A 24,000-nucleotide genomic window follows, 5' to 3' on the forward strand; every position below is an offset into this window, starting at 1 on the left:
CTACTGAAAATACTTTAAACCTCTTGTGTTAGAGTGAGGTTTAGGATCCTCAAAAGTCTTAATTCCCTGTCCCTTCTTTTTTAGTCCATGACCAGGCAGGGGTCCCTGCCTGAATGTCTGCTTAGTCACCATCTCATTAGAACTGTACATTATAACGCCCATTTGTGACAACAGATCTCTTCCCCACAGAGTTAGAGGCAAATTTGACATTACATTCGGCTGAATTTTTCCTGATTTTCTATCCCCATCTCTCCAGGTTAGCAATTTGGAACTACGTTTTGGGTTACTAGCATACCCAATTTCTTGAAGGTGAGTTAAGGAATCAGTCAAGGGCCAGTTTGAGGGCCAGCCCTGCCCTCTTATAATCGTTACATCGTCCCCAGTATCTATTAATCCTTTAAAGCTTTTTCTATCAAATGTCAATTTAAGGTTAGGTCTCTGATTAGTAATGGATTGAACCCAATTTACACCAGAGAAGTCAAAGCTACTTTGTCCTCTCTCACTTTTAAAGAATCTATATGGTGACTGACATAAAGAAATCAAAGTAAGTTGAGCAATTCTCTGACTAGCGGGTCCAGTTATAACACCATGAGGGGAAGCAGCTATGATTTTAATTTCTCCCTCATAATTATTATTTATAACACCTGGAAAAATCTGCAGGCCTTTTACAATAGAACTGCTTCGTCCTAAAAGAAAGCCACAGGTTTCTACAGGTAGCGGTCCAAAGACCGCTAGGCAGAGTTTGGACTCCCATTTTTGGGGTTAATACTGTGTGGATGGTGGAATAGAGGTCCAGTCTTGTATTTCTTGGGTTTGACCTGACAAGCTTAAAATCTGATCTTTTTGGCTGGGCATCAGATTTATAGCCCCATAAGCTGTTGTTTCTCCAGTAAGTCGGGGTCTGGGGCTGACCCCTTTCCTTATTTCCCGGCACCAGGTGGCTCAGAACGCCTGGCTTAGACTTGCACTCCCTGGCCCAATGGTGGCCCTTCTTGCATTGGGGACAAATTCCTGGGGCATGGCTTGCTTGCCCATTTTCAGCACCTTTGTTCTTAGGATAATTACTTTTAAAATGATCCAAACTTTTACATTTAAAACATGCATTATTCCCTCATTTCTGCGAGAACATAGCTTGTACGTGGGTCCCCTGCGAAATTGCACAAGAGGGCCCGATGTCTTTGAAAAGATGGACATATCCCGCCAAATCTGTCTGTCCCTTATGCGGCTGAATCGCAGCTCAGCACATTGCGTTAGCATTTTCATAAGTCAATTGCATAACAAAAGGACTTCCCGTGTCCGACTTTCCAAGGATTCTACTAGCTTAAATCAAAAGCCTGTCCACAAAGTTTTGGTAAGGCTCATCAAAACTCTGCCAAATGCTAGTTAAACTTCTACCACTATCTCCTTTAACCAGCAACAGTCCTCAAGCACGGTGCACAGCCGCTGCGATCTGTGTGTACACTGTAACGGGAAAATCAATCTGATTTTTCTGTCCCTCATATGGACCCTCTCCTAAGAGCATGTTGCTATCCCAGTCTAAGTTACCAGCCTGAGCATTTAAAGGGGCAGTTTTCTTACTGGTGTCTCACCATTCAGAATACCAAAGCAAAAAATCTCCTCCTGACAGGGTAGCCTTACAAAGAATCTTCCAATCTAGGAGGGGGGGGTTAAGTGTGACTCCACGACTGTACCCAGTAATGCTTGAGTAAATGGGGCTGAAGGGCCATATTGCACAATTGCCATTTTTAACTCTTTTATCAACTTGAAATCCAAAGTCGGGTAATGTCTGACCCTAGTATCTTGCTGATCAACTACTTTGACCACAGGACAGGCTAGCGTATTAGACGTATTCGGTCCTCTCCCACGAGCCTGACTCACAGCTCTTTCTAGCGGCACCTGGTGAACTTTAGAAGAGTTACTCTTCCCCACTTCTGACATTCTTTTTAGCTCCCGAAGCTCATTAGTCAACTTCTGAAGCCTAATTTCAAACTCTAATTTGCTTAGTCATGTGTCCCTATGAGTAGTACCTCCCGAGGTGGGGACCATAGGTGGAGCTGGAGACTTGCAAGAAAGCCAATTCTCATCAAATAATGGGCAGCTCCTCTATCTGAGTGATTTTTGTTAGAAATTAGTTCATCATCAGAGTTTCCACATTTATCAATTTTAGAGTTAAGAGGATCCTTTTCTGAGAAGGCCCTCTCTGATAGGTGCTCTTCCTGAGATTTTACAAGCTCTGCCTGGGTACAATCTAACCCCGGAGAGGTAGCATCTTTGATAGCATCATTTATGTGTGCCCAGAGGCCTAAGGTGAAATTATCTGCCTGAGTGATTTTCAAGGCTTCACCAACTTTCTCCCAGGTTCCACAATCTACTGTTTCTTCTTCCTTGAACCATGGGCAACAGCTATCTATCCTATCTAAAAAATTTCTTACCAGTTGTACTTCAAGCCCTACTCCTCTGGCCTGAAACAGCTCTTGAAAACTACAGACGACCACCTGATCCATAACTTTAAACCATACCTTCTCTCGCCTGAAACAGCTCCTAAAAGCTGGGGACAACCGCCTGATTCCAGTTTCTAGTTCCGATTAATACGCTGCTGACCAAAGCAGAACTAGAGTTGGGTTAGTGCCAATTCAAGCTTAGTTCATATCCTACCGCACCCTCAGCAACACTTTAAAAAATGAAATTTTAAGCTAGCGCTAGCATATGTACCTGTTTGTTGCTCCGGTGCCGATATGAAGACCATTTGCTTTTCCCGTGGAGCTCCACACGGACAGCGTTCTCTCAGCATCCTTCTGCCATTCTTCAGGTCCCTGTTCAGGCACCAAACTGTTGCGTGTCATCCAGCGGCTCGCAAGGAATGGGGTAAAGCTGAGATGGCAGACTCGAGCTGAAAGAAAAGGAACTAGACAGATGAGAGAAAGAACAGAGCTAAGACAAACCAGGTTCTGATCAAAGCTCAATTTTACAATTCAGTGCACCAGGTTACGAAGAAGGGGGAAGGGGCCCATTCCCACCAAATCATCCTGGAGTCCAGTTTCAGGTAATCACGTGTTTGGCTCCGCAACAGCTAGACCGCTGGCAGCAGCAGTGGGAGTGGCAGAACGATAGGGGGCAGGCTCCACCCCATGCTCTCTTCTTGCTAACAGTGAAACCTGAGCAAACAGGTTTCAGGCTGGGGGTGGGGGGAGGTTACAGTGGTGGGTGCCTGTCATTACACATCAGGATCCTGGACATTAATGGGGTGTTGCTGCAACTCAGTTGTTATACATGAAACACTCTGGTGGGTGCTGATAGCAGAGGAGACTGGGAGAAGGGGTAGAGGACAGGGGACGAGGGATAGTGCTCTACACTTCTTGACCAAGGTACCTACGAAACTAAAAACACTCTCAAAACTGAAGTCTAGGACTGAGCAGTCCAGTTAGAGGGCCAGTGGAATGTCTAAGTAAGACTCCAAGTTCTGCCTGAACCTCCTGGTGTGGGTGGAAGACATAAAGCAGCTCCTCTGTTGAGAAATACCACTGGGAGGGGCTTCCCACTGAGGCCCAGAGGTAGCAAGGTCAGGTTAGAATCTGGCAAGATCAAAGCTCATAACAATGACAAAAGCCAACACGCATGGCTTTGGGAACTTTGCATGTAACAGGGCCTGACAGCTTCATCTCTAGGTACAAGGGAGTTCAGAGAGATGGACATTTAAGACTCCTAGAATCCCAGAGACCCTGCCTTGCATGCATACACAATATTTTCCTGTGACTTGGGGACAAGGTTGGGGGTAAAGATCCTGACTCTGTCCACCCCACAGAGGAAAGAGGAATGGCTTATTTCTGACTTGCTGCCTGGGATGACCTGACTAGGGAGCTCCTGTAGCCTTTGACGGCCAAGGAGCCACTATGCACATACGACAGTGAGGGGCCGGAGAAAGTGGGCAGGGTTGTGCCTATGCTTCCGATGTGGTCTGCGGTGTCCACCACCCTCAGTGTGCTGTGGTCCAGACTGCATCACCAAGGGCTCAGTTTAAAGGAAAAGAGCACCTCGGGTGTTCCTGGGGGCCCAGATTTGTTCTGGACTTTTAATGTAACATCTGATTTGCTTTGGGGGACAAGCTTAGTGTGGAGCATGGTGCTGTTTTCATGTCCATTGCACAGTTGAGACCTGGGGGGAGTTGAAGCAAGATAGCCAAGATCATACAAGTTGTCCTTATGATGCCATTTACCAGGATTCGAACCCAAGACAAACCCAAGGGCCTGCACTTTGAACATCTACACTACGTCTTTAAAAGCGGCCCTGAAAGGGTCCTTTATTGTGGGAGAGATGGCTCAGATGATAGAACTTGCCCTGCAAGTGCAGGAACCTGCGTTTAATCCCAAAACCCACATGAAATGTCAGCAGCTGTGGCCCAGGGCAGAGACAGGGAAGCCCTGGAGCTTGTATGAGCTGGCAAGCCTAGTGAAGTCGGTGGTTTTCAGAGAATTTGCCTTACAGGAAAAAAAAAAAGTGAGGAGTGAAGAGAAGAGCGCTGGAATTTGACTTCTCCCCTATGCATGTATTGATACATGGCATAGCACACGCACATATACACGCACCCTTACACAGATACACAAACACACATACCCCTCCAAACAACTTCATAAAAGGGGGTTCTTTTGCAATGAGCCTAATCCTCTGTTCCACCAGGATGCAAGGCTTTGTAGCATTTGGGGTTCAGTTCTTGGTCTGCTGAGCTGCCGTGACTCATGTCCCTGGTTGAGGAAAACATTCCTCTTTTGAAATAAGCTACCAGAAAGGCCCAAACATGGGAATGTGTGCAGATAAGAAAGTCAGCAGGAGTATAAGAGGTAGACAGAAGAGAAGAGAAGCCAGCGGAAGCATGAACAGAGGACCAGAGAGCGTCAGGAACAATGAGTGAGGAGGACCCACAGACCCCATCCCTGCCTTCTGTGTGAATCACAGGGGACAGCCAGTGGCGGGGACATGCTAGGGCTGAGGGGAAAGCTTCTGTGAGGCGCTCAGTCAGTTGAGGGTTATACTCAAGTCCTCTCCTCCCCTCTGCTGTCTTCCAGAGCCATGAGGCTGGCACAGATGAGTCTGGCCTTCGGCTGGGCAGCTGTCATATTACTTCTACAGACGGCAGACACAGCATCTGCTATGACGACTCCTCATGACAAAGCAAGGATATTTGCAGACCTGAGCCCCCACGAGATAAAGGCTGTGCACCGCTTTCTGATGAACAGGAAGGAGCTGGGGCTGGAGCCATCCAAGAATCTGACTTTGGCCAAGAACTCCGTGTTTCTCATTGAGATGCTACTGCCCAAAAAGAAGCATGTGCTGAAATTTTTGGATGAAGGAAGAAAAATCCCTGTCCGGGAAGCCAGGGCCATCATCTTCTTCGGTGCCCAGGATCACCCCAATGTCACTGAGTTTGCTGTGGGGCCCCTGCCACGGCCCTGCTATGTTCAAGCACTGTCCCCCCGGCCAGGGCACCATCTATCCTGGTCATCGAGACCCATCTCCACAGCAGAGTATGACCTCCTCTACCACATGCTGAACAGAGCCACCATGCCTCTGCACCAGTTTTTCCTTGACACCACTGGCTTCTCATTCCTAGGCTGCGATGACCGGTGCTTGACTTTTACGGATGTGGCGCCGCGTGGTGTGGAGTCTGGTCAGCGTAGAAGCTGGCTTATCGTGCAGCGCTATGTGGAAGGCTTCTTCCTGCATCCCACAGGGCTGGAGATCCTTGTAGATCACAGCAGCACAGATGTCCAGGACTGGAGAGTGGAACAGCTCTGGTATAACGGCAAGTTCTACAACAGCCCAGAGGAACTGGCTCAGAAATATGCAGTTGGAGAAGTGGAGGCAGTGGTTCTCGAGGACCCACTGCCGGGTGCCACAGAGCAGCCACCACTCTTCTCGTCCTACAAGCCCCGGGGGGAATTCCACACTCCAGTCACTGTTGCAGGCCCCCACGTTGTCCAGCCCAGTGGCCCCAGATATAAGCTAAAGGGCAATGCTGTGCTCTACGGAGGCTGGAGCTTCTCTTACCGGCTAAGATCCTCTTCTGGGCTGCAGATCTTTAATGTACTCTTTGGAGGTGAGCGTGTTGCCTATGAGGTCAGTGTGCAGGAGGCTGTGGCACTATATGGAGGACACACACCTGCAGGCATGCAGACTAAGTATATTGATGTTGGTTGGGGCCTGGGCAGTGTCACTCACGAGCTGGCCCCTGGTATTGACTGTCCAGAGACTGCTACTTTCCTGGATGCTTTCCACTATTATGACAGCGATGGCCCTGTCCTTTATCCACGCGCTCTGTGCCTCTTTGAGATGCCCACAGGGGTACCCCTTAGGCGCCACTTTGACTCAAACTTTAAAGGTGGCTTCAACTTCTATGCCGGTTTGAAAGGATATGTGCTGGTGCTGCGGACGACATCGACAGTCTATAATTATGACTATATCTGGGATTTCATCTTCTACCCTAATGGTGTGATGGAGACCAAGATGCATGCCACTGGATATGTCCACGCAACCTTCTACACCCCTGAGGGACTGCGCCATGGCACTCGCTTACAAACCCACATGCTTGGCAACATCCACACCCACCTGGTGCACTACCGTGTTGACCTGGACGTGGCAGGTACCATTCACTACCAGACTCTCTCTCAGTCACTCAGCTGCTTCTCATTAATAGGCTCACTCCACAGGGGATGGTTTGAGGCTGTCTGAGTCACATTGGTGTTATTCTTTCTGTCTGCTTCCTAGCAATATGAAGCAGCAGGTGTCCCTGAGGCATGGGCAAGTATCTGAGGGTTACCCTGTATGTGGAGTGTGCATCTCTTATTGCCTTGGGTTCAGTAGGTTGGTATATATGGAGTGAGGAAGGGGTAAGTGTCCAGGTAGATTCTGAAACCTAGTACTTTGAAATGGAGCTCAGCGCCTTCTGAGGTTGCTTAGTGTGTTTCATGGATTAATGATGTCAGCACAGAATGACATCGGGGATTTGATATCTGGTGTCAGATATCTGGTGATAGCAGAGTAATACCCCTCCCCCAGGCCAGATAAATGGCTTCCACCCATTGGGCCTCACTTAATTTCAGACTCTTAGTATACTGACGGTCCTTGGGGTTGTACAAACATGAGCATGTACAAACCATGCCCCTGTGCCATGGTTCAGACCACAGAAAATGTTTCAGAGCACAGCTCTCCAGAGATCTGCAATGTATCACGTGCATGTACCACATGCCATGGCTGACCTGAGAACTGGCCTCCACCTCCCCTGGTTTCTTTTCCTTTGTGACTGCCATCACCATATCACTGAGCCAGTGCCAGCTGTCAACAATGTATCTTCTTCACTGCTGGGTGTGGTCTAGTATAGACATCTAACAAACAGAAAGGTCTCTGTTCCAATATTTGAGTCTCACCCTCCGTTTCCTCTTGTGACCTCCCCCCACCCCACGACCCACAGGCACCAAGAACAGCTTCCAGACACTGAAGACAAAGCTGGAAAACATCACCAATCCCTGGAGCCCAAGTCACTCCCTGGTCCAGCCCACACTTGAGCAGACCCAGTACTCCCACGAGCACCAGGCTGCATTCCGCTTTGGACAGACTCTGCCCAAGTACCTGCTCTTTAGCAGCCCCCAAAAGAACCGTTGGGGCCACAGGCGGAGCTACCGCCTGCAGATCCACTCTATGGCTGAGCAGGTGCTACCACCAGGTTGGCAGGAGGAGCGGGCTGTCACTTGGGCCAGGTGAGGAGACCATTGCAGGGGCTACCTTCAGTGATTGTGTGTGCCTGTGTGTGCTTTGTTTCTCCAGGCTCTGAGCATGTGTGTGTTTGCAGGTGTGTACTCTTCTGCACTTGGGGAGGGAGGGGTGGTGCTCACAAAACTCTTGGCCCTTGAGTGCTGACAGTCATTCTTGAAGACTCCCAGGAGACAATCATAATCATCATCTGTAGAGGTGACAACTTCACCATCTTTGACCCCAAAGGTGCTCCCTGGAAGGGATCCAAAGGCAGCCCCGGTGCCCAGAGACACCTGGCTTCTCTTGTCTGCAGGTATCCCTTGGCTGTGACAAAGTATCGGGAATCTGAGCGCTACAGCAGCAGCCTCTACAACCAGAATGACCCCTGGGATCCCCCTGTGGTCTTTGAGGAGTTCCTTCGGAACAACGAGAACATTGAAAATGAGGTACTGATCCCATCCCCACCCCTGCCCACCTCAGGCCCTGTGGTCTTAGAATTATGGCTTTTCTAGTGTATGTTAAGGTTAGGGTCATGATAGATCCACCCACCTCTCCAATGGAACTGAGAGCATCTTGGGAAGTTTTGTAAAGACATCTTTAAAGCCAAGCCCAAGTGCCCTTGGATGGTTGGTACCCATCACTGCCCTGCCCACTAAAGCCTTTGTCTCACCCATAGGATCTGGTGGCCTGGGTGACAGTAGGCTTCCTGCACATCCCTCACTCAGAGGATGTCCCCAACACAGCAACACCTGGAAATTCTGTGGGCTTCTTGATCCGGCCATTCAACTTCTTCCCAGAGGATCCATCCCTGGCATCTAGAGACACTGTGATAGTGTGGCCCCAGAACAACGGTCTCAACCATGTTCAGCGCTGGATCCCTGAGAACAGGGACTGCTTGGTGTCTCCTCCTTTCAGCTACAATGGGACCTACAAGCCTGTGTGATGGGTCTGACCCCAGCCTCTGCAGCATGTCCCCATATTCTCACAAACACTGGAAAATCAAACACACAAACAAACAAACAAACAAAACTTCTGTTTCTATCCTGCAGGCTGCTTTTTAGCAGCATGCAAGGGCTGGCTCTACTCCTGTTTTATTACCATACCTGCCAAATACTTCCATGACCAATGCAAAGGAAGATCACAGAATTCTCTTCAGGTGGGTTATGGGGGTGGTGGTTAAAACATTTGAGGATTTTATCTTCCTGTGAGGAGACTTTGGGGGAAATTGTCTCACCTCAACGATGGGCAGGAATAAGGAAACTCATGTGAAAATCTAATAAAATGACCTTTGCCCTTTAGTCACTGGTCTATGATCTGGAGTTTATCCCATGATCTCCTTTTAAACACACACACACACACACACACACACACACACACACACACACACACACGTTGATTTGTTGCAGTTTTGTCTGTAAAAAGCCCAGGGACAGCCCATGCCAATGGGCTGCTAAACCAGATCAACCTTCTCTTCGTTATAAAGGAAAAGGGCTGTACATGGCTTAGAAGAACATTTTCAAAAGAGCTCAAAAGATAACAGGGCCATAAAAACCAGAGGGCAATCAGGCCCTGAGAACAATGCCTCCCACTCCTGCCCTGCAGGTGCATTTGTGTGTGTGTGTGTGTGTGTGTGTGAGAGAGAGAGAGAGAGAGAGAGAGAGAATGAGAGAGGCAGACAGAGAGACAGACAGACAGACACAGACAGACAGACCCAGACACACAGAAAGAAAAGCAGTCACACATGGACCATAATCATGGGGGAGGTTTGTGACAGCTCAGGTGATACAGGCTACTCTCTATGCCTTCGGCTCAATTGTGCTATGAATCTAAATCTAAAAACAAAATTTTGTGGTTCCACCAACATTCCACCAAGGAGCATTGGGTAGCTAATGGTTGCAGAGCAGACAACACCTACGACCCAGGGAAAATCACAGCAGAAGGCCATAAGAGTTGGAAGCCAGGAAACCTCTGCTGTGAAATGGTCTCTAGACATGGCCAAGAAACTGAACCTGAAATCTCAACAATAAGGCCTAAACAAGACCTGCATAAGGATGAGCCCAGTGCAATGTGAGTGAGGCCAAGGAAGAACGATGAGACCCTATCAGTTGATGCAGCGTTACAGGGGATTAGTGGCTGCTGAGAGAGGGGGAGTCAGTTTTCTTCATGAAAAAAAAAAAATCTCCCTGACAGGTTGTTAAATCCCAAATGGTCAGCCCTACACACATGTACATATAAACAACACAAAATGGGCTTAGCAGGTGTGTCTGTCTGTCTGACTGTGACAATAATAATAAGAGGAGGTCATGAATTTGGAGCAAGTGTGGTGGAGGACATATGAGAAGGTTACAAAGGGGAAGGGAGAATGGTGGAAATGATGTAAATATATTACTCATAAAAAGTTAAAAATTTTCAGGAGCTGGATGGATGGCTCAGTGGTTAAGAGCACTGACTGCTTTTCCAGAGGTCCTGAGTTCAATTTCCACCAACCACCTGGTTGCTCACAATCATCTGGAGTGGGATCTGATGCCATCTTCTGGTGTGTCTGAAGACAGCAACAATGTACTCACATACATACATAAATACATAGATCTTTTAAAGAAAGTTAAAAGTTAAAGTGTTTCTTCCACAATTTTAGCCATAGATGACACTTTGTCACTATGCTTACCTAGTGAGGGCTGAGAGCCACACTTCTCTGTGGGTATAAGGACAAACAGCGGTTCTCAACTGGTGGCTAGTGGCCATCAGGAAACATGTATTTCCAGTGTTCTTAGGAACTGAGGCTCTGCTCAGTAGCAAATTACAGTTATGAAGTATCAACAAAAAGAAATTTATGGTTTGGGGTTCCTAAGACCATCAGAAATATGTATTTTCTGATGGTTGCAACCCATGGTTGAGAACTGTTGGCTTAGAAGTCAATTAGAATTCATATTGGTTTAGGAAAGAAGAGACATGCATTCTCCTCTAGGGCCTGTGACCTCTCCAGTCATAATAGTTTACAGTACCAGGTGTGGATTCCCTCCTATTGAGTGGGCATAAGGTCTAACTAGACAGGTGTTGACTACCCCCAAGATAAAAGTGTTGGGAATGTCTTGTAATGGCTGTCATTGCTGTGGTTCACAGGCATCTCAACTAGGTGGGGCTGTTCATTGCTTTTCTTCCTTGGCAGCTTGCATAGGACCTTCTAATACTATGGAAGCCGGACCTTAGAGGTGAGACTTCCAGGCCAGCTCTAGCTCAGTCCCTCCCAGCCCTGTGTCCAAAGGGCATGTTGTCTTCAACAATACCTTCCAGTAGTGGGAAGCGTCTCCTGGATTCCTCTGATCAAAAACATGCCTTGTAAATAAGAACCTATCATCCTTCTGACAAACACGGTCACTCTGTGTGGCATAACTCCATTTAATGTGTGTTTATTTTAAACTTTATTATTTTAAAATGTTGCAAAATATCACACACCAAAATTAACTGGATCCAGAGACCACACAGTTCAGTGAGCTTCTAGACCATACAGTAGCCATTCAGAACAGAAGTTTGGAGCTTCACATTAGATTTTGTACTTTCACTATCAAATACATTTTATGAACTTATCCACTACCAAAGAACAAAAGGTACATTACAGAGCTAGAACTACAAAAGCAATTAGCTTTACATCATCTTTCATTAGTTTATTACCTACATTCAGTCCTTTCTTGTTCTGTTTTCTATATATTATATGGGGTCCATATGTATATTTTTACACCTATCTATCTATCATTTATTTATCTTTCTATGAACCTATCTATCTATGAAAACTACAATAAGTCAATTTAGTACTATCCACATTTAGCAGAATAATACTAGTAGTTTGTCCCTAGGTCCTATGACCTGTTTAACCACAGACTCTTGGCCCTGATAATGGTGTTCAATGTGAATTCCAACTTGCAGAATGAGTCTTGAATCCAATCGGAAGTCGTTGGTTCCTCCCATGGTTTTGTGCCAGTATTGCACCGGCAGGCTGGTTTTGTTGTAGCTTGCCCTTTGTAATTCATTGCAAACCATTTTTTAGTTGAAAAATCACCCAAGTCCAGTGCCCCCTGCTGGTAGAGAACATGAAGCAACATAGATCTCTGAGCCTCTCTATACCTCTCTGAGAAAGAAAAGGGAATTTTCTATAGGTTCCTCCACAGGGATTGCAATCTGAAGAATCTGAGGCAGTTAACCACCTATAACAGAAAAGACTTCTCAGAATCCTTCTACCAGTTCACAGGCCAAAAGAGTAAGCCAGGCCTCTGGACTTCATCCTGCCTACAGGAGTGAAGGATGCAGCTAGAGACCCAGAGGGACCTTGAGTGGAATTTTATAGCTCTCTTGTATCAGAGACAGGCATAAAGTAGCTACCCTGAGAGAATATCATAAGGAAGGGCTTCCGCTGGTTAGGCTATGGAGAAACCAGGGCCTGTGATAGTGACATCACCAGCATATGTACAAGCATTGTACATATGAGGCTTCTTATGGAATCTGCATGGAGCAGAGTGTATCAGGCATAACTACACCCAAATACAAAGATCGACAGAATGATTGTCACAAAGGTCTGCCCCCATTACAAGCAAACCTGCCCTGCACATATTACTGGTGGCTTAGGGATAGAATTGGGCTGCAAAAACACTGGCCATGTCTTCCCTAAAAAGTAAACGAAAGAGGATGTCTTCCTAACTCACTACCCGGGATGACCTAACTCCTACAGTTTTCACAGTCAAGGGACCCAGACTTGCTTACCCAATTGGGAAGCCAGAGAAGGTTGAGCAGGGCAGAATTCTCCCGTTCCTGCTTCACAACTTAACTAAGTCCAAGAAGTCTGCAGTGGTCAGGACCCCTGATGAACTGGGGTCTAGGCTGCATCGACACCATTACTTTAAAGACCAACATTCCTCGTGTTCCTGGAAAGCTGATATTGTCTCAGGCTTTACACTACTGTGAGCTTTCTAACCTCCCCAGCCTTCAGGATGCACACCCTGCTGCTTTCGCAGTTGTCACAATGAAAGCCTAGAGAATTTAAAGGTGCCCAGGACCACATAGGTAGTCCTTAGTCCTGTGATTTCCCAGGACTTCAACCCAAGCAGCTTGACCCCAGACCCCGCATTTTTAATATTTATGCTAAAGTTCAAAATGCATTCCCCAAATAGTAATTTATTAAACTAAAGGTAGTTTTCCTGTCATCATAGCCCTCTGCCTCTCCAGGACATAAACACTTTGATTCCTTTAGCACAAAGCCTTGGGCTGCTTTGACTCGTGGTCAATTCGACAATGAATCTTCTGCAAATGATAAACCAAGAAAATGGGAAATCATAAGAATTTATCTACATAAGACATACCATAAGACATTTGTAGGTAAGGAAGGAAATAGATATACACACAGGGGCCTGAGCAGCAGTAGAGGTGAACGGAAACCCACAGGTCACAGCTCTGGCTTCTAGGAGGAAGCTCACCTGATAGGCTAGCTTGGAACATAAAGTGCCTAAGTTGTCTCTCCTCTGCTGCAATCCAGAGCCATGGGATTGGCATGCAGGAGTCTGGGACTGGGCTGGGCAACTGGCATCCTGGTGATGCAAACAGTAGTAGCAGAGTGCCCATGTGGACCTGGATGAAAAGGTCAAGGTATTCTCATCCATGGGTGCCCACAAGCTGGGGTCAGTGTGCACCTTTCTGATGAACCAGAAGAAACTGGATGTCAACATTGGCCAAGAACTTAGTGCATCTCATTGTAGTGCTGCTCCTGTAGGACCCCAGATAATGGGACTCCTACTCTAGTCCAGGGACAGGATGCACCCACAAACACAAGAATCCTTCTTGATGCAAGACGCACGAGGCTTTAGTGGCAGAGCTCTGGGCCGACACGTACCTCACACAGGAGGCAGGGGAGTCGACCTTGAGGGTCGGAAGTTAGGGGTTTTTAAAGAAGCAAAGGGTTAGGGGTGCAAGGAATTTTGACAAAGGTACGGGATTGGCTCATTCAAACATTAACAGAAAGATTACATGCTAACAAAAAGGCATCAGGACTTTGTTCCAGTGGGCTTGGGGTTTATCTTTGTTCACATAACACCCAGTTGGTGTGTGACTTTACCGGGTACCAAGGGGTAATAGACAGAGGGGAGGTTCCGGCCAGATGGTGTTGACTCAGACAAGATAGCCCTGCTTGTCCTGAGATTGAGGGGAGGTTCCGGCCAGATGGTGTTGACTCAGACAATATAGCCCTGCTTGTCCTTGCATACCTCTCCATCTTTACAATCAAGCTGTTCTTAGGAATGCCTTAACAACAGCCCTGCCCTGGCATGCCTGGGCCTGTTCTGCTTTGTTCTCGGCCCCAGGCCAGGGCCGCAGGTTCCTAGACAACTCTGTTATATGAATCACAAGATACAAAATCTCATTTTTCTTCATTCCTCTCTTCTTCTACTAAATAATTCTAATCCTAGAATTTTAAAAACCTGTGTCTCCTAATTCTTCTTCTATCTGAATTATAAGTTGATATTGTCATTGTAAAACCAGGAGTTTGACTGCATCTTTCCTACTCTGGATAAAAGCCATTCCCCTATTTATTATGCAGGGACCAAAGATCAAAATTAAACATATGATAATAACTGGTCCAGCTAGGGCAGAAAATAAAGATGTTGTCCACGGTGACCAAGAATACCACGACTCTAACCATCCCTGTTGGGCCTCTCATTCTCGCTTTCTCTCAGCTTTTGCATAGAATCCCTGACTATCCCAGTGTGATCTGCATAAAAACAGCATTCTTCTTTTAGGGCTGCTCACAGTCCTCCCTCCTTTAGGAAGAGCAGATCGAGGCCCCTTCTGCTTTGTAGTACTACTTCTGATAGTGAGGACAAAGACTTTTCTAACGCATCAATAGATTTTTCTAACATCTCTAGATCCTCGTTAACAGCATCTCTTAAGGACTGGGTCCCTTGTCTTCCTTCGATTAAGGCCGATACTCCCGTCCCCACTCCTACTGCCATCCCAATGCCCAAAAAGGTGGCTTAGGTCAAAGTAACAGGTTCTCTCTTAAATCTTGTACCAGCATATATTTCTTCTAGACTAGATGCAGAATGATAATACACATGAGATAACAGTTGGATCATAACACAGAAATCATGGGAAGATTCAAAAACCTTAGTTGATACACAGGGGGTAAGTCCTGAGTTACAGGCCCACCAGCCAATCAGAGATGGCACAAGGTAATAATTAGTTTCTGTTTTGGATACAGACTGAATTCGGCCACACAAATGTCTGTGGGTAGGAGGGGGAGTACCTATACAGAGACCTGGGTTTCTTGCCGGTACCTCGGTCAGGGTCAGTTTCTGCCCTGTCCCCCATGAGCAGGATGTATGGCTGCTAGTTTTATTGAAATCTCCATTAAAGGCAATTCCTTCATAATAAGGGGGGCCCAAGGACAAGCATAGCCAACAGTCCTCAGTAGCATCTGGATTTGTTCTATTGAGGGCATAGAAGGCTCCTCTCACTGAGTTAAACATTCTCTGACCTGTCGAAGGGTTTGTTGGGGCCACAGTCAGAGGGTTTTGTAAGGCGGCGATGGGAGTGAGAGTGGCAGTATAAGAGGGGCCCGTGGGCTGGGCGGGCATTTGAGTCGGGGGTTTGGATTTGGCTGGGGGGCCCTGTTCCAGAAGGACCGTGTTGTGCCCTATGGGTGCCACTACTGGGTCTCCCACTGTCAGTCTGATCTTTAAAATGAACCCAGGGTCTCTTGATGGAGCATATACTCGCCAACCCCACCTATTTCCCTTAAGCCAACTCTGACGATCTTGTCTCCCTTTCTTGGTGAATTTTATAAGTAGGGGGTTGCAGTATTTACCTTTGCATGGTCCTGGGGGCTGTTTTTAAGAGCACACCCGTTCTCTGGATACTTAGAGGGGTCCCTTTCTCTTTGGTTTGGCCCATCATGGTCACTATCCCGTTTTACCATGATTAGGTCCCAGGCAGAGTAAGGGTTCCAGTAGGCATCTCCTGTTGTTTCACATCCCCATTTACCACAAAAAAAAAAAAAAACTTGATGCCCCTCCACACTCCTGTCGAAGCCTTCTGCTCTGACCCTGACCAGGGCAAACATAGAATTCTGCAGCTCTAAGATTAGCTCGGTAGAACTGCCCCAAACATCCATACATGCTCCCTATCCCACTCGGGACACACCACTCTTCAGGGGAGGTCCCAGGTAAGAGATCCTGCTGCTAACTTACAGATGTCAGGTGTGAGATCAGGCCACCAAGTCCAGGGGGGGGGGGGAGGGTGCACTGCGGTGGCTGTCCATACAATGTTTCCTTCTTCATTTAGCACCTCCCAAGTCTGCTGAATTGGAGTGTGAGGGTTAAAGTCTGGCAGGGTCACCCCTGCGCAGCAGGCACAGCTTAAGAGGATTAGTAGTCCTTTCCAGGGTCCACTCATCTGGATCAGCCTCTTGGGGAGCCTTCTTGACATAGGATGCATGAACCCAGGCGGGTATTCCTTCTACTTTAACGGCAGTGGGTGTTGTCAGCAGCACCAGGCAGGGTCCTTTCCACCGTGGCTCGAAGTTCCCTACTCAATGTCTCCTCACCAGGACAGCATCTCCCACTTCAAACTGGTGCAGCACCTGAGTATCACCAGCGACATAGGTTTCTTTTAATTGTTCCCAGACTTCTTTCCTCACTGTTTCAAGAGCCTTGAGATAGGCCAAAAGGCGAGTAGAAGGAACAAAGGAAATGTCTGGGCAAGTCTTACTTTCTACAGTCATATAGATGGACTGGGGTACCCCATATAATAATTCAAAAGGTATTAGACCTAGGGCTATGGGGGTGTTCCGGACCCAGAATAAAGCACAAGGGAGAAGGGCTGTCCAATCGTTCCCGCCGGACTCTAATGTTAATTTGGTCAAGGTTTCTTTTAGGGTTCTATTCATCCTTTCTACCTGTCTTGAACTTTGGGGTCTGTAAGCACAATGTAATTTCCAATTTGTCCCCAGCTGTCTGGCCAATCCCTGGCTTACCTGAGAGATGAAGGCAGGCCCATTGTCTGACCTGATTACCTGGGTACTCCAAAGCAAGGAAGAATTTCTTCAAGTATCTCCTTGGCTACTATGGTAGCTGTTTCTTTCTTGGTGGGGAACGCTTCAACCCACCCTGAAAAGGTATCTATAAAGACTAACAGATATTTATTTCCATATCGGGCTGGCTTTACCTCTGTAAAGTCAACTTCCCAGTAGGTCCCCGGTCTAACTCCCCTTAGGCATTTCCCACCATAGACCCTACTGGATCCAGCATTGGTGAGCGCGCAGGCTCAACAGTTTCTCACTAAGCCCTCTGCATCCTGTTGTAGCCCAGGGATGTGATAAGGGGACCTACTGACCAGCTTTATCATCTTTTTAGCTCCTAAGTGAGTCAGGCGGTGAATGTCAGCTAAATATTTTAGCCCCTCTTCTTCTGTGAGAACTCTTTTCTGTCCTCCCTTCAACCATCTGGGGCACATTTTTGATTACCAGAGTCATTGGCCCCTGGGCCATCTCCTTAGCCACTTGGTCTGCCATTTGGTTTCCTCTCTCTATTGGTCCAGTTCCTTTTTGATGTCCTGGGCAGTGGATGATCACCACCTTGAGAGGCAGGTGGACAGCCTCTAGCAGGCTGAGAATCTCTTCTCTGTTTTTGATGTCTCTCCCTGCGGAGGTTAACAGGTCACACTGTCTGTAGATTGCCCCATGGACATGAGCCGTGGCAAAAGCATATCGGCGATCTGTGTAGATGTTGATAGCCTTGACCTCTGCTAGTCTCAAAGCTTGTGTTAGAGCGATAAGTTCAGCTTTTTGAGCTGACGTTCCTTTGGGCAAACTGCTGGACCATATAACAGATTTTCCATCCACTACCACTGCCCCTGCTCTGCGCTTACCTTCCACCATAAAGCTACTCCCGTAGGTGAACCAGGTTGCTGCTCCCAGCCATGGCTGATCTGTGAGGTCTGGTTGAGTTCCAGTTTCTTCTGCCAATATTTCTTCACAGTTGTGCACTGGAGTCTCGTCAATTTCGGGTAGCAAGGTGGCAGGGTTGAGAATGGTAGGAGGGGCAAAAGTCACTCGCTCAGTGAGGAGCAAGCTCTGATAGTGAGTCATTCGAGCGTTGGTCATCCAACGGTCTGGCAGCTGCCTGATAATGCTCTCGAGGGAGTGTGGAGCCACCACAGTGACATTTTGGCCCATGGTTAATTTATCAGCATCCTTTACCATCATCGCTGTAGCTGCTATTGCACACAGGCAAGAAGGCCATCTGCTAGCCACAGGATCCAGTTTCTTTGATAGATAAGCGATGGGACACTTCCAGGGACCCAGAGTCTGAGTGAGGACCCCTCGGTCTATTCCGTTCCTTTCATCGATGTATAGGGTGAACGGCTTATTTAAATCTGGCAGTGCTAAGGCCGGGGCCTGAAGCAAAGCCTTTTTCAGAGTTTCAAAAGCCGACTGACTGTCTTGGGTCCAAGTAAATTTCCCTTTTTCTTTCGTTAGGGGGTACAAAGGGGCTGCTAGGGTGGCAAATCCCGGTACCCACAGTCTGCAGAATCCTGCTGTTCCCAGGAACTCTCTTACCTGACGGGGAGTGGTGGGAGTTGGAATCCACATCACTGTTTGTTTTCTGGCATCAGTCAGCCATTGTTGTCCATCTTTCAGGATGTATCCCAGATAGGTCACCTGGGTCCTGCATAGCTGCACCTTCTTAGCTGAGGCTCGATATCCCAACTCACCTAACTCAACCAGGAGATTCTGAGTTCCCAGTTCGCACTCTTTGCGTGTCCCTGCAGCTAGCAAGAGGTCATCAGCATGTTGCACAAGAGTCACTTGTGAATTATTAACTCGAAAAGAGGCCAAGTCCCGGTGTAAGGCTTCATCAAACAGGGTGGGCAAATTTTTGAACCCTTGGGGCAGCCTTGTCCAGGTGAGTTGTCTTGTCCTTCCACTCTCTGGATCTCACCACTCAAAGGCGAACAGTGGCTGGCTATTGGAATGCAATCTTAGACAGAAGAAAGCATCTTTAAGATCTAAAACAGTGTACCAAGTTCGCTCAGGTGGCAATATGCTAAGCAGGCTATAAGGGTTGGGCATCATGGGATGGATGTCTTGTACTCTTTTGTTTACTTCTCTAAGGTCTTGGACTGGGCGGTAGTCATTTGTTCCTGGCTTCTTCACTGGGAGCAGTGGGGTATTCCAAGGGGATTTCCAGGGAACTAGGATTCCCTGCTGAAGTAATCTGGTGATATTAGGACGTATACCCTCTCGTGCTTCTTTGCTCATAGGGTACTGCCGAACACCAATGGGAGTAGCTCCCGACTTGAGCTCGATCACTACCGGGGGAACTTGTCTTGCCATTCCCATTCCCCCCCCCCGCCCCCCGTCTCAGCCCATGCCTGGGGAAATTGATCAAGCCAATCCTGTAGCCCCTCAGGGGGTTTTGACTTGCTTTGATAAATCCGGTATTCTTCTCCCAGTTGCAGAGATAGTGCTAAAGTCTGAGGCTATTCTATTCCCCACTATACTATCGGCCCGGGAGGGGAAAAGGTTATTTGTGCCTTCAATTTAGTTAATAAATTTAGTAAATAAATTTAGCAGGGGCATAGGGCACTCTAGAATGACCAGGAATGAATGAGTCACTTGATTCCATCCTAGGTCTACTGTCCTGATCATAGTCCATGGGTATGACTTTTGTCCTGTGGCCCCAATTACTAAGGTTCTCTCATTTTTTCTTAATTTGCCTAATGGGGTTTGAAGCACTGAAAACTCTGCACCTGTATCAACCAGAAAATTTATAGGGGTCCCCTCCACTTCTAGGGTTACCCTGGGCTCGAGGAGGGGGGCTGAGCCCTGTCTCCCCTAGTCTTCACCTTCTCCGAGAGACAATACTTGTGTCCCTTGCTTCTTTTTAGGACACTCACTGACCCAGTGGCCTTTCTCCTTGCAGTATGCACACTGGTCTTTTTCTAGGTGTGGTTGGTCTCTTCTGGGTCTCCTTGGCCCCTGCCGTTTTTCATCTCTCAGACCCCTTATCTGTCTAGTCCTACCCCTTTCTCTATCTACCACTGTGGCCAGAATTCAAGTCAGAGCCCTCTCCTGCCTCCTGTCTCTCTTATCTTCACCTTCTCTTCTCTCTTTCTATTCTCTTTCTAACTTTTCCTCCTCTGTTTCTCTCTTGTAATACACTTTCTCAGCCTCTCTAACCACATCCCTTATAGTATAATCTTGCAATCCTTCAATCCGCTGCAGCTTCCTTCTAATATCAGGAGCTGACTGCCCTATGTAGGCCATAATCACTGAAGCCCGCTGTCCCTCTGACATAGGGTCAAACGGGGTATACCTCCTATAAGCCTCCATGAGTCTCTCTAAAAAGAGCTCAGCTGGCCCCTGCATAACTTCTCTTACCTTAGCCAAATTTGTGGGCCTGCGAGCGGCCCCTCTGAGACCTGCAACTAGTACCCATCGGTAATTAAACAGCCGTTCCCTACCTTGTGCTGTGTTATAATCCCACTGGGGATGAGTCAGAGGAAATCCTTCGCCGTCCGGCCCCATCTTGGACATTCTTCCGTGCCTCGAGGAGAATTCTTTCTCTCTCCTCGGTGGTGAACAGGGTTTGTAGGAGCTGTTGGTAATCATCCCAGGTGGGCTGGTGTGAGTACATCAGAGACTATCAACCCTGTAAGCCCTGTAGGATTTTCTGAGAAAGAGGGGTGGTTTACTTTCCAATTATAGAGATCAGAGGAAGGAAAAGGCCAGTATTGCAGAAGCTGTAGATCATTCTGGCCAGCAGGGGGAGCTCCAACAGCCCTAAGTGGAAGTGCCACTGTAGAATCGGCTGGCCCCTCACTGGGGGCTCCCTGCTGGCTTCTTGTTCCTGCTGAGGGATCTCCCTCCCAGATCCCTAGCACCAAAGGTGGAGCCACGGGAGCTGAGGGTTGGGGTACAGGTTGGAGAACCGGGGGATAAGGTGGTGGTAGAGAGTCGGGCCATTCAGGGGGCTCCTCTATCTCTGGGTAGATTTTAGAGATGGCCGCTGGTTGCGGCAGAGTAGATTTCTTGCTAGCTCCCTCAGGTAGTAGTTTTAACTTTTCCTTCTCAGCATTCTCTTGGACCGTCAAGACCTTGGTACCTGGATGTAGGGGTGGGAGAAATGGGCAAACCCACGCAGGCTGGAATCACACTACATCTTGCCACACTGTGATGTACGGCTGCTGGTCCGGGTACGATCCTGGTCCCTCCTGAAAAACAACGACCTTTATGGCCCTAATCGTGGGGAGATAAAAGGTTCCTTCGGGAGGCCACCCTACCCCAAAAGTGAGCCATTCCGAGGTACAGTAAGACTGCCAAGGTTTCTTCTTAACTATTACTGATAAATTTTGTCCTCTTGCCCTAACATCCGTCCAATGGTCCTCAGTCAAAGATAACGGGGTTGAGACAGTCTGTCCCATGACAAAAACCAGAAACAGAGACAAAACAAAGACAGAGACAGGGACACCAGATCGTCCAAGCACACTCATCCCTGCCTGGATTTATACAACCAGCCAAAGCTACTTCTGACGGGGTGGGATTCCGCATCCACTCCCGCTCTGGCAGAAAGAGCACCTGATCTCCCTCACTCTGCCAGAGGACAGCCAGGTCGTCCCGACTGTCTCTGACCCTAGGCACTTCCTCCAGGGTCACCCTAGGAATGTCTTCCCAAGGTTGCAGCTTTGTGGGCTCAGGACATCTCCCTCCACACCCACTGGATCCACACAGACCTCAGCAGCAGCTGCCAGAATACTAAAACTGGAAAACTGAGACACAGATTCAGCGGCGCCACACTCAGACACACCAAACTCACACAGAGGTACCTCCAAGGGGTATTCTTGGGGTTCTGGGTGCCCCCAAAATCCCGGATGAGTCCCCAAGATGTAGGACCCCAGATAATGGGACCCTTACTCTAGTCCAGGGACAGGATGCACCCACAAACACAAGAATCCTTCTCGATGCAAGACGCATGAGGCTTTATTGGCAGAGCTCTGGGCCGACATGTACCTCACACAGGAGGCAGGGGAGTAGACCTTGAGGGTCGGAAGTTAGAGGTTTTTAAAGAAGCAAAGGGTTGGGGGTGCAAGGAATTTTGACAAAGGTATGGGATTGGCTCATTCAAACATTAACAGAAAGATTACATGCCAACAAAAAGGGCATCAGGACTTTGTTCCAGTGGGCTTGGGGTTTATCTTTGTTCACATAACAACCAGTTGGTGTGTGACTTTACCCAGTGCCAAGGGGTAATAGACAGAGGGGAGGTTCCGGCCAGATAGTGTTGACTCAGACAATATAGCCCTGCTTGTCCTTGCACACCTTTCCATCTTTACAGTCAAGCTGTTCTTAGGAATGCCTTAACAACAGCCCTGTCCTGGCATGCCTGGACCTGTTCTGCTTTGTTTTCGGCCCCAGGCTGGGGCCACGGGCTCCTAGACAACTCTTTTATATGAATCACAAGATACAAAATCTCATTTTTCTTCACTCCCAAGGAGAAGGGGTGCTGGACTTTCTGCACATCCCGTGCACAGGACACCCCAGCCCCATCATAGCCCGAAGTTGTTATTTAAGAACAATGAACACATTGAAGAAGAGGTACAGAAGCAGTCTGCCCTGTCTTCTTCTGGCCTTAGTCCTACCTTGCCCAGTCCTGGAATCCAGAGTGTTGCTTGGTGTAAGATGAAATCCAAGGTTCATGATATGACATAGCCAGATCCACTAGCAATGGCAAGAGTCTTGAAGCCAGCACAGCTCCTTCACACAGTTCCAGCAACACTGAGTGGCTTGCTGCGATTGTTGTCCTATCTCTCACTTTTGGGTTTTGGTCTCTGTGTACTGCATTCTTGGGGACTTTCTGCATTATGATGAAATTTATGCCTTTTCCTGAGAAAAATTATGCAGAGTCTTTTTAAGGAAGGTCCTAAAATTAACTCTATCTGGCCACTGTTTGGAAGTCTTCCTTGTGCCCTGAAGCTAGTAATCATGTAGTTAGATGAGGCCATTACTCCAGGAATCTCTTTAGGGTATCCATGTCCCTGAGTGAGCTCAAGCAGTGTAATTGGTGCAGGGTAAACAGGGACAACTGACTGAACTCTGACTGGCCAGGAGAATAGGTTACAGATTCAAGGTCTGCTTTTTATTATAGACTTGGAGGGCTCTGAAAATGCAGTTTAAAGATAATGGGTCATACAGGGTACACTCCTGGAGGAATAAAACTCAGTAAATAAGATAGATTGACTAAAATAAACTTTTTCTAGTTCATAGCGTAGATGATGAAATGCATTGTAAAAGAAGTTAGGCATTAGTATTTGCTACTCATAAAATGACTGGCTCAGATATTTTGCTTGTCTGACTTCAAATAGCAAACACTGCCAGCATAAAAGCAGGTTGTCGTATAATAGATGGGGTTGCTTTGGAGAAGACGTCCTTTGGTTTCTCTAAATTGGAGTTACAGGGATCATCATCACCATCATCTCTTCAGTTTGTATTTTCTAATTGTGACTAAACTTGTAATCCTAGATATGTAATGAAAAGTCAAACATATATTCTGCACCACTTTCTTAACCATTAGTCTGTCTTTGTTCTGTAAAACCTGTATAAAGAATCACCTGGTTTCTGGTTAGTCAGAGCCACAAAAAAAAAAAAAAAAAAAAAATGGCCTGATTGTTAACAAGTCAGAGCCACAGATGCAGCCTAATTGCTAGCATGTCGGCTGAGAGGTTTCCCCTGACCATGGCCGCCTGGTTCCTTCCCTCCCCTCATTGACTCTTTATCTCCTCTGTGGGCTGCCCTGATAGGAAGCACCCTCTCCATGCTGGGGAGGCCCCCTCAGGAAGAGTCCCAGCAATGATAGATCCACCCACATCTTTGAAATATGACTGAGGACCTGTCTGGAAGACAGGAGGCACATCTATAAATACCGAAGTTCCCCTCAGGTGGCTGACACTCAGCACCCTCCTGTCCGCTGAAGCCTGTGTTCCTTCCACAGAATTCAGTAGCTTCCTGCACATCCCTGACTTTAAGGATGTCACAAGCATAGCCTTACCTAGAACTCCATGGTTTCTTGTTTCATCCATTCAAGTTTTTCCCAGAGGGCCCCTTGATGGTTTCCAGAAATCATAGCCATGTCCAGTGCTGGATGCCTGGGGACAAGACCTGCATGACACCTCCCCATGCCAGCTACAACTTTTTGTACAATCCTATATGATAGACTCAGTACT

General features: G+C 47.5%; 1 protein-coding gene and 1 pseudogene across 2 annotated transcripts in view; one reads left to right on the forward strand and one right to left on the reverse strand.

The window, feature by feature from the left end:
• LOC110296626 (amine oxidase copper containing 1) overlaps positions 1 to 9,041 on the forward strand; it is a 13,772-nt gene extending 4,731 nt beyond the window's left edge. Inside the window, exons 2-5 of one of the 2 annotated variants that reach the window (XM_021165332.1) lie at positions 5,061 to 6,634; positions 7,463 to 7,748; positions 8,057 to 8,189; positions 8,420 to 9,041. In XM_021165332.1, coding sequence (XP_021020991.1) covers positions 5,065 to 6,634; positions 7,463 to 7,748; positions 8,057 to 8,189; positions 8,420 to 8,686 — 2,256 coding nt within the window. In that variant the 5' untranslated portion in view covers positions 5,061 to 5,064 and the 3' untranslated portion in view covers positions 8,687 to 9,041. The remainder of the gene's footprint in view (positions 1 to 5,060; positions 6,635 to 7,462; positions 7,749 to 8,056; positions 8,190 to 8,419) is intronic. The other variant, XM_029478429.1, reaches the window with a different exon arrangement.
• Positions 9,042 to 19,497: 10,456 nt separating this feature from the next.
• On the reverse strand, positions 19,498 to 21,334 carry LOC115031286 (annotated as a pseudogene).
• Positions 21,335 to 24,000: the final 2,666 nt, after the last annotated feature.

The sequence above is a fragment of the Mus caroli genome, chromosome 6, assembly GCF_900094665.2.
Source record: "Mus caroli chromosome 6, CAROLI_EIJ_v1.1, whole genome shotgun sequence".
NCBI classification, from domain to species: Eukaryota; Metazoa; Chordata; class Mammalia; order Rodentia; family Muridae; genus Mus; species Mus caroli.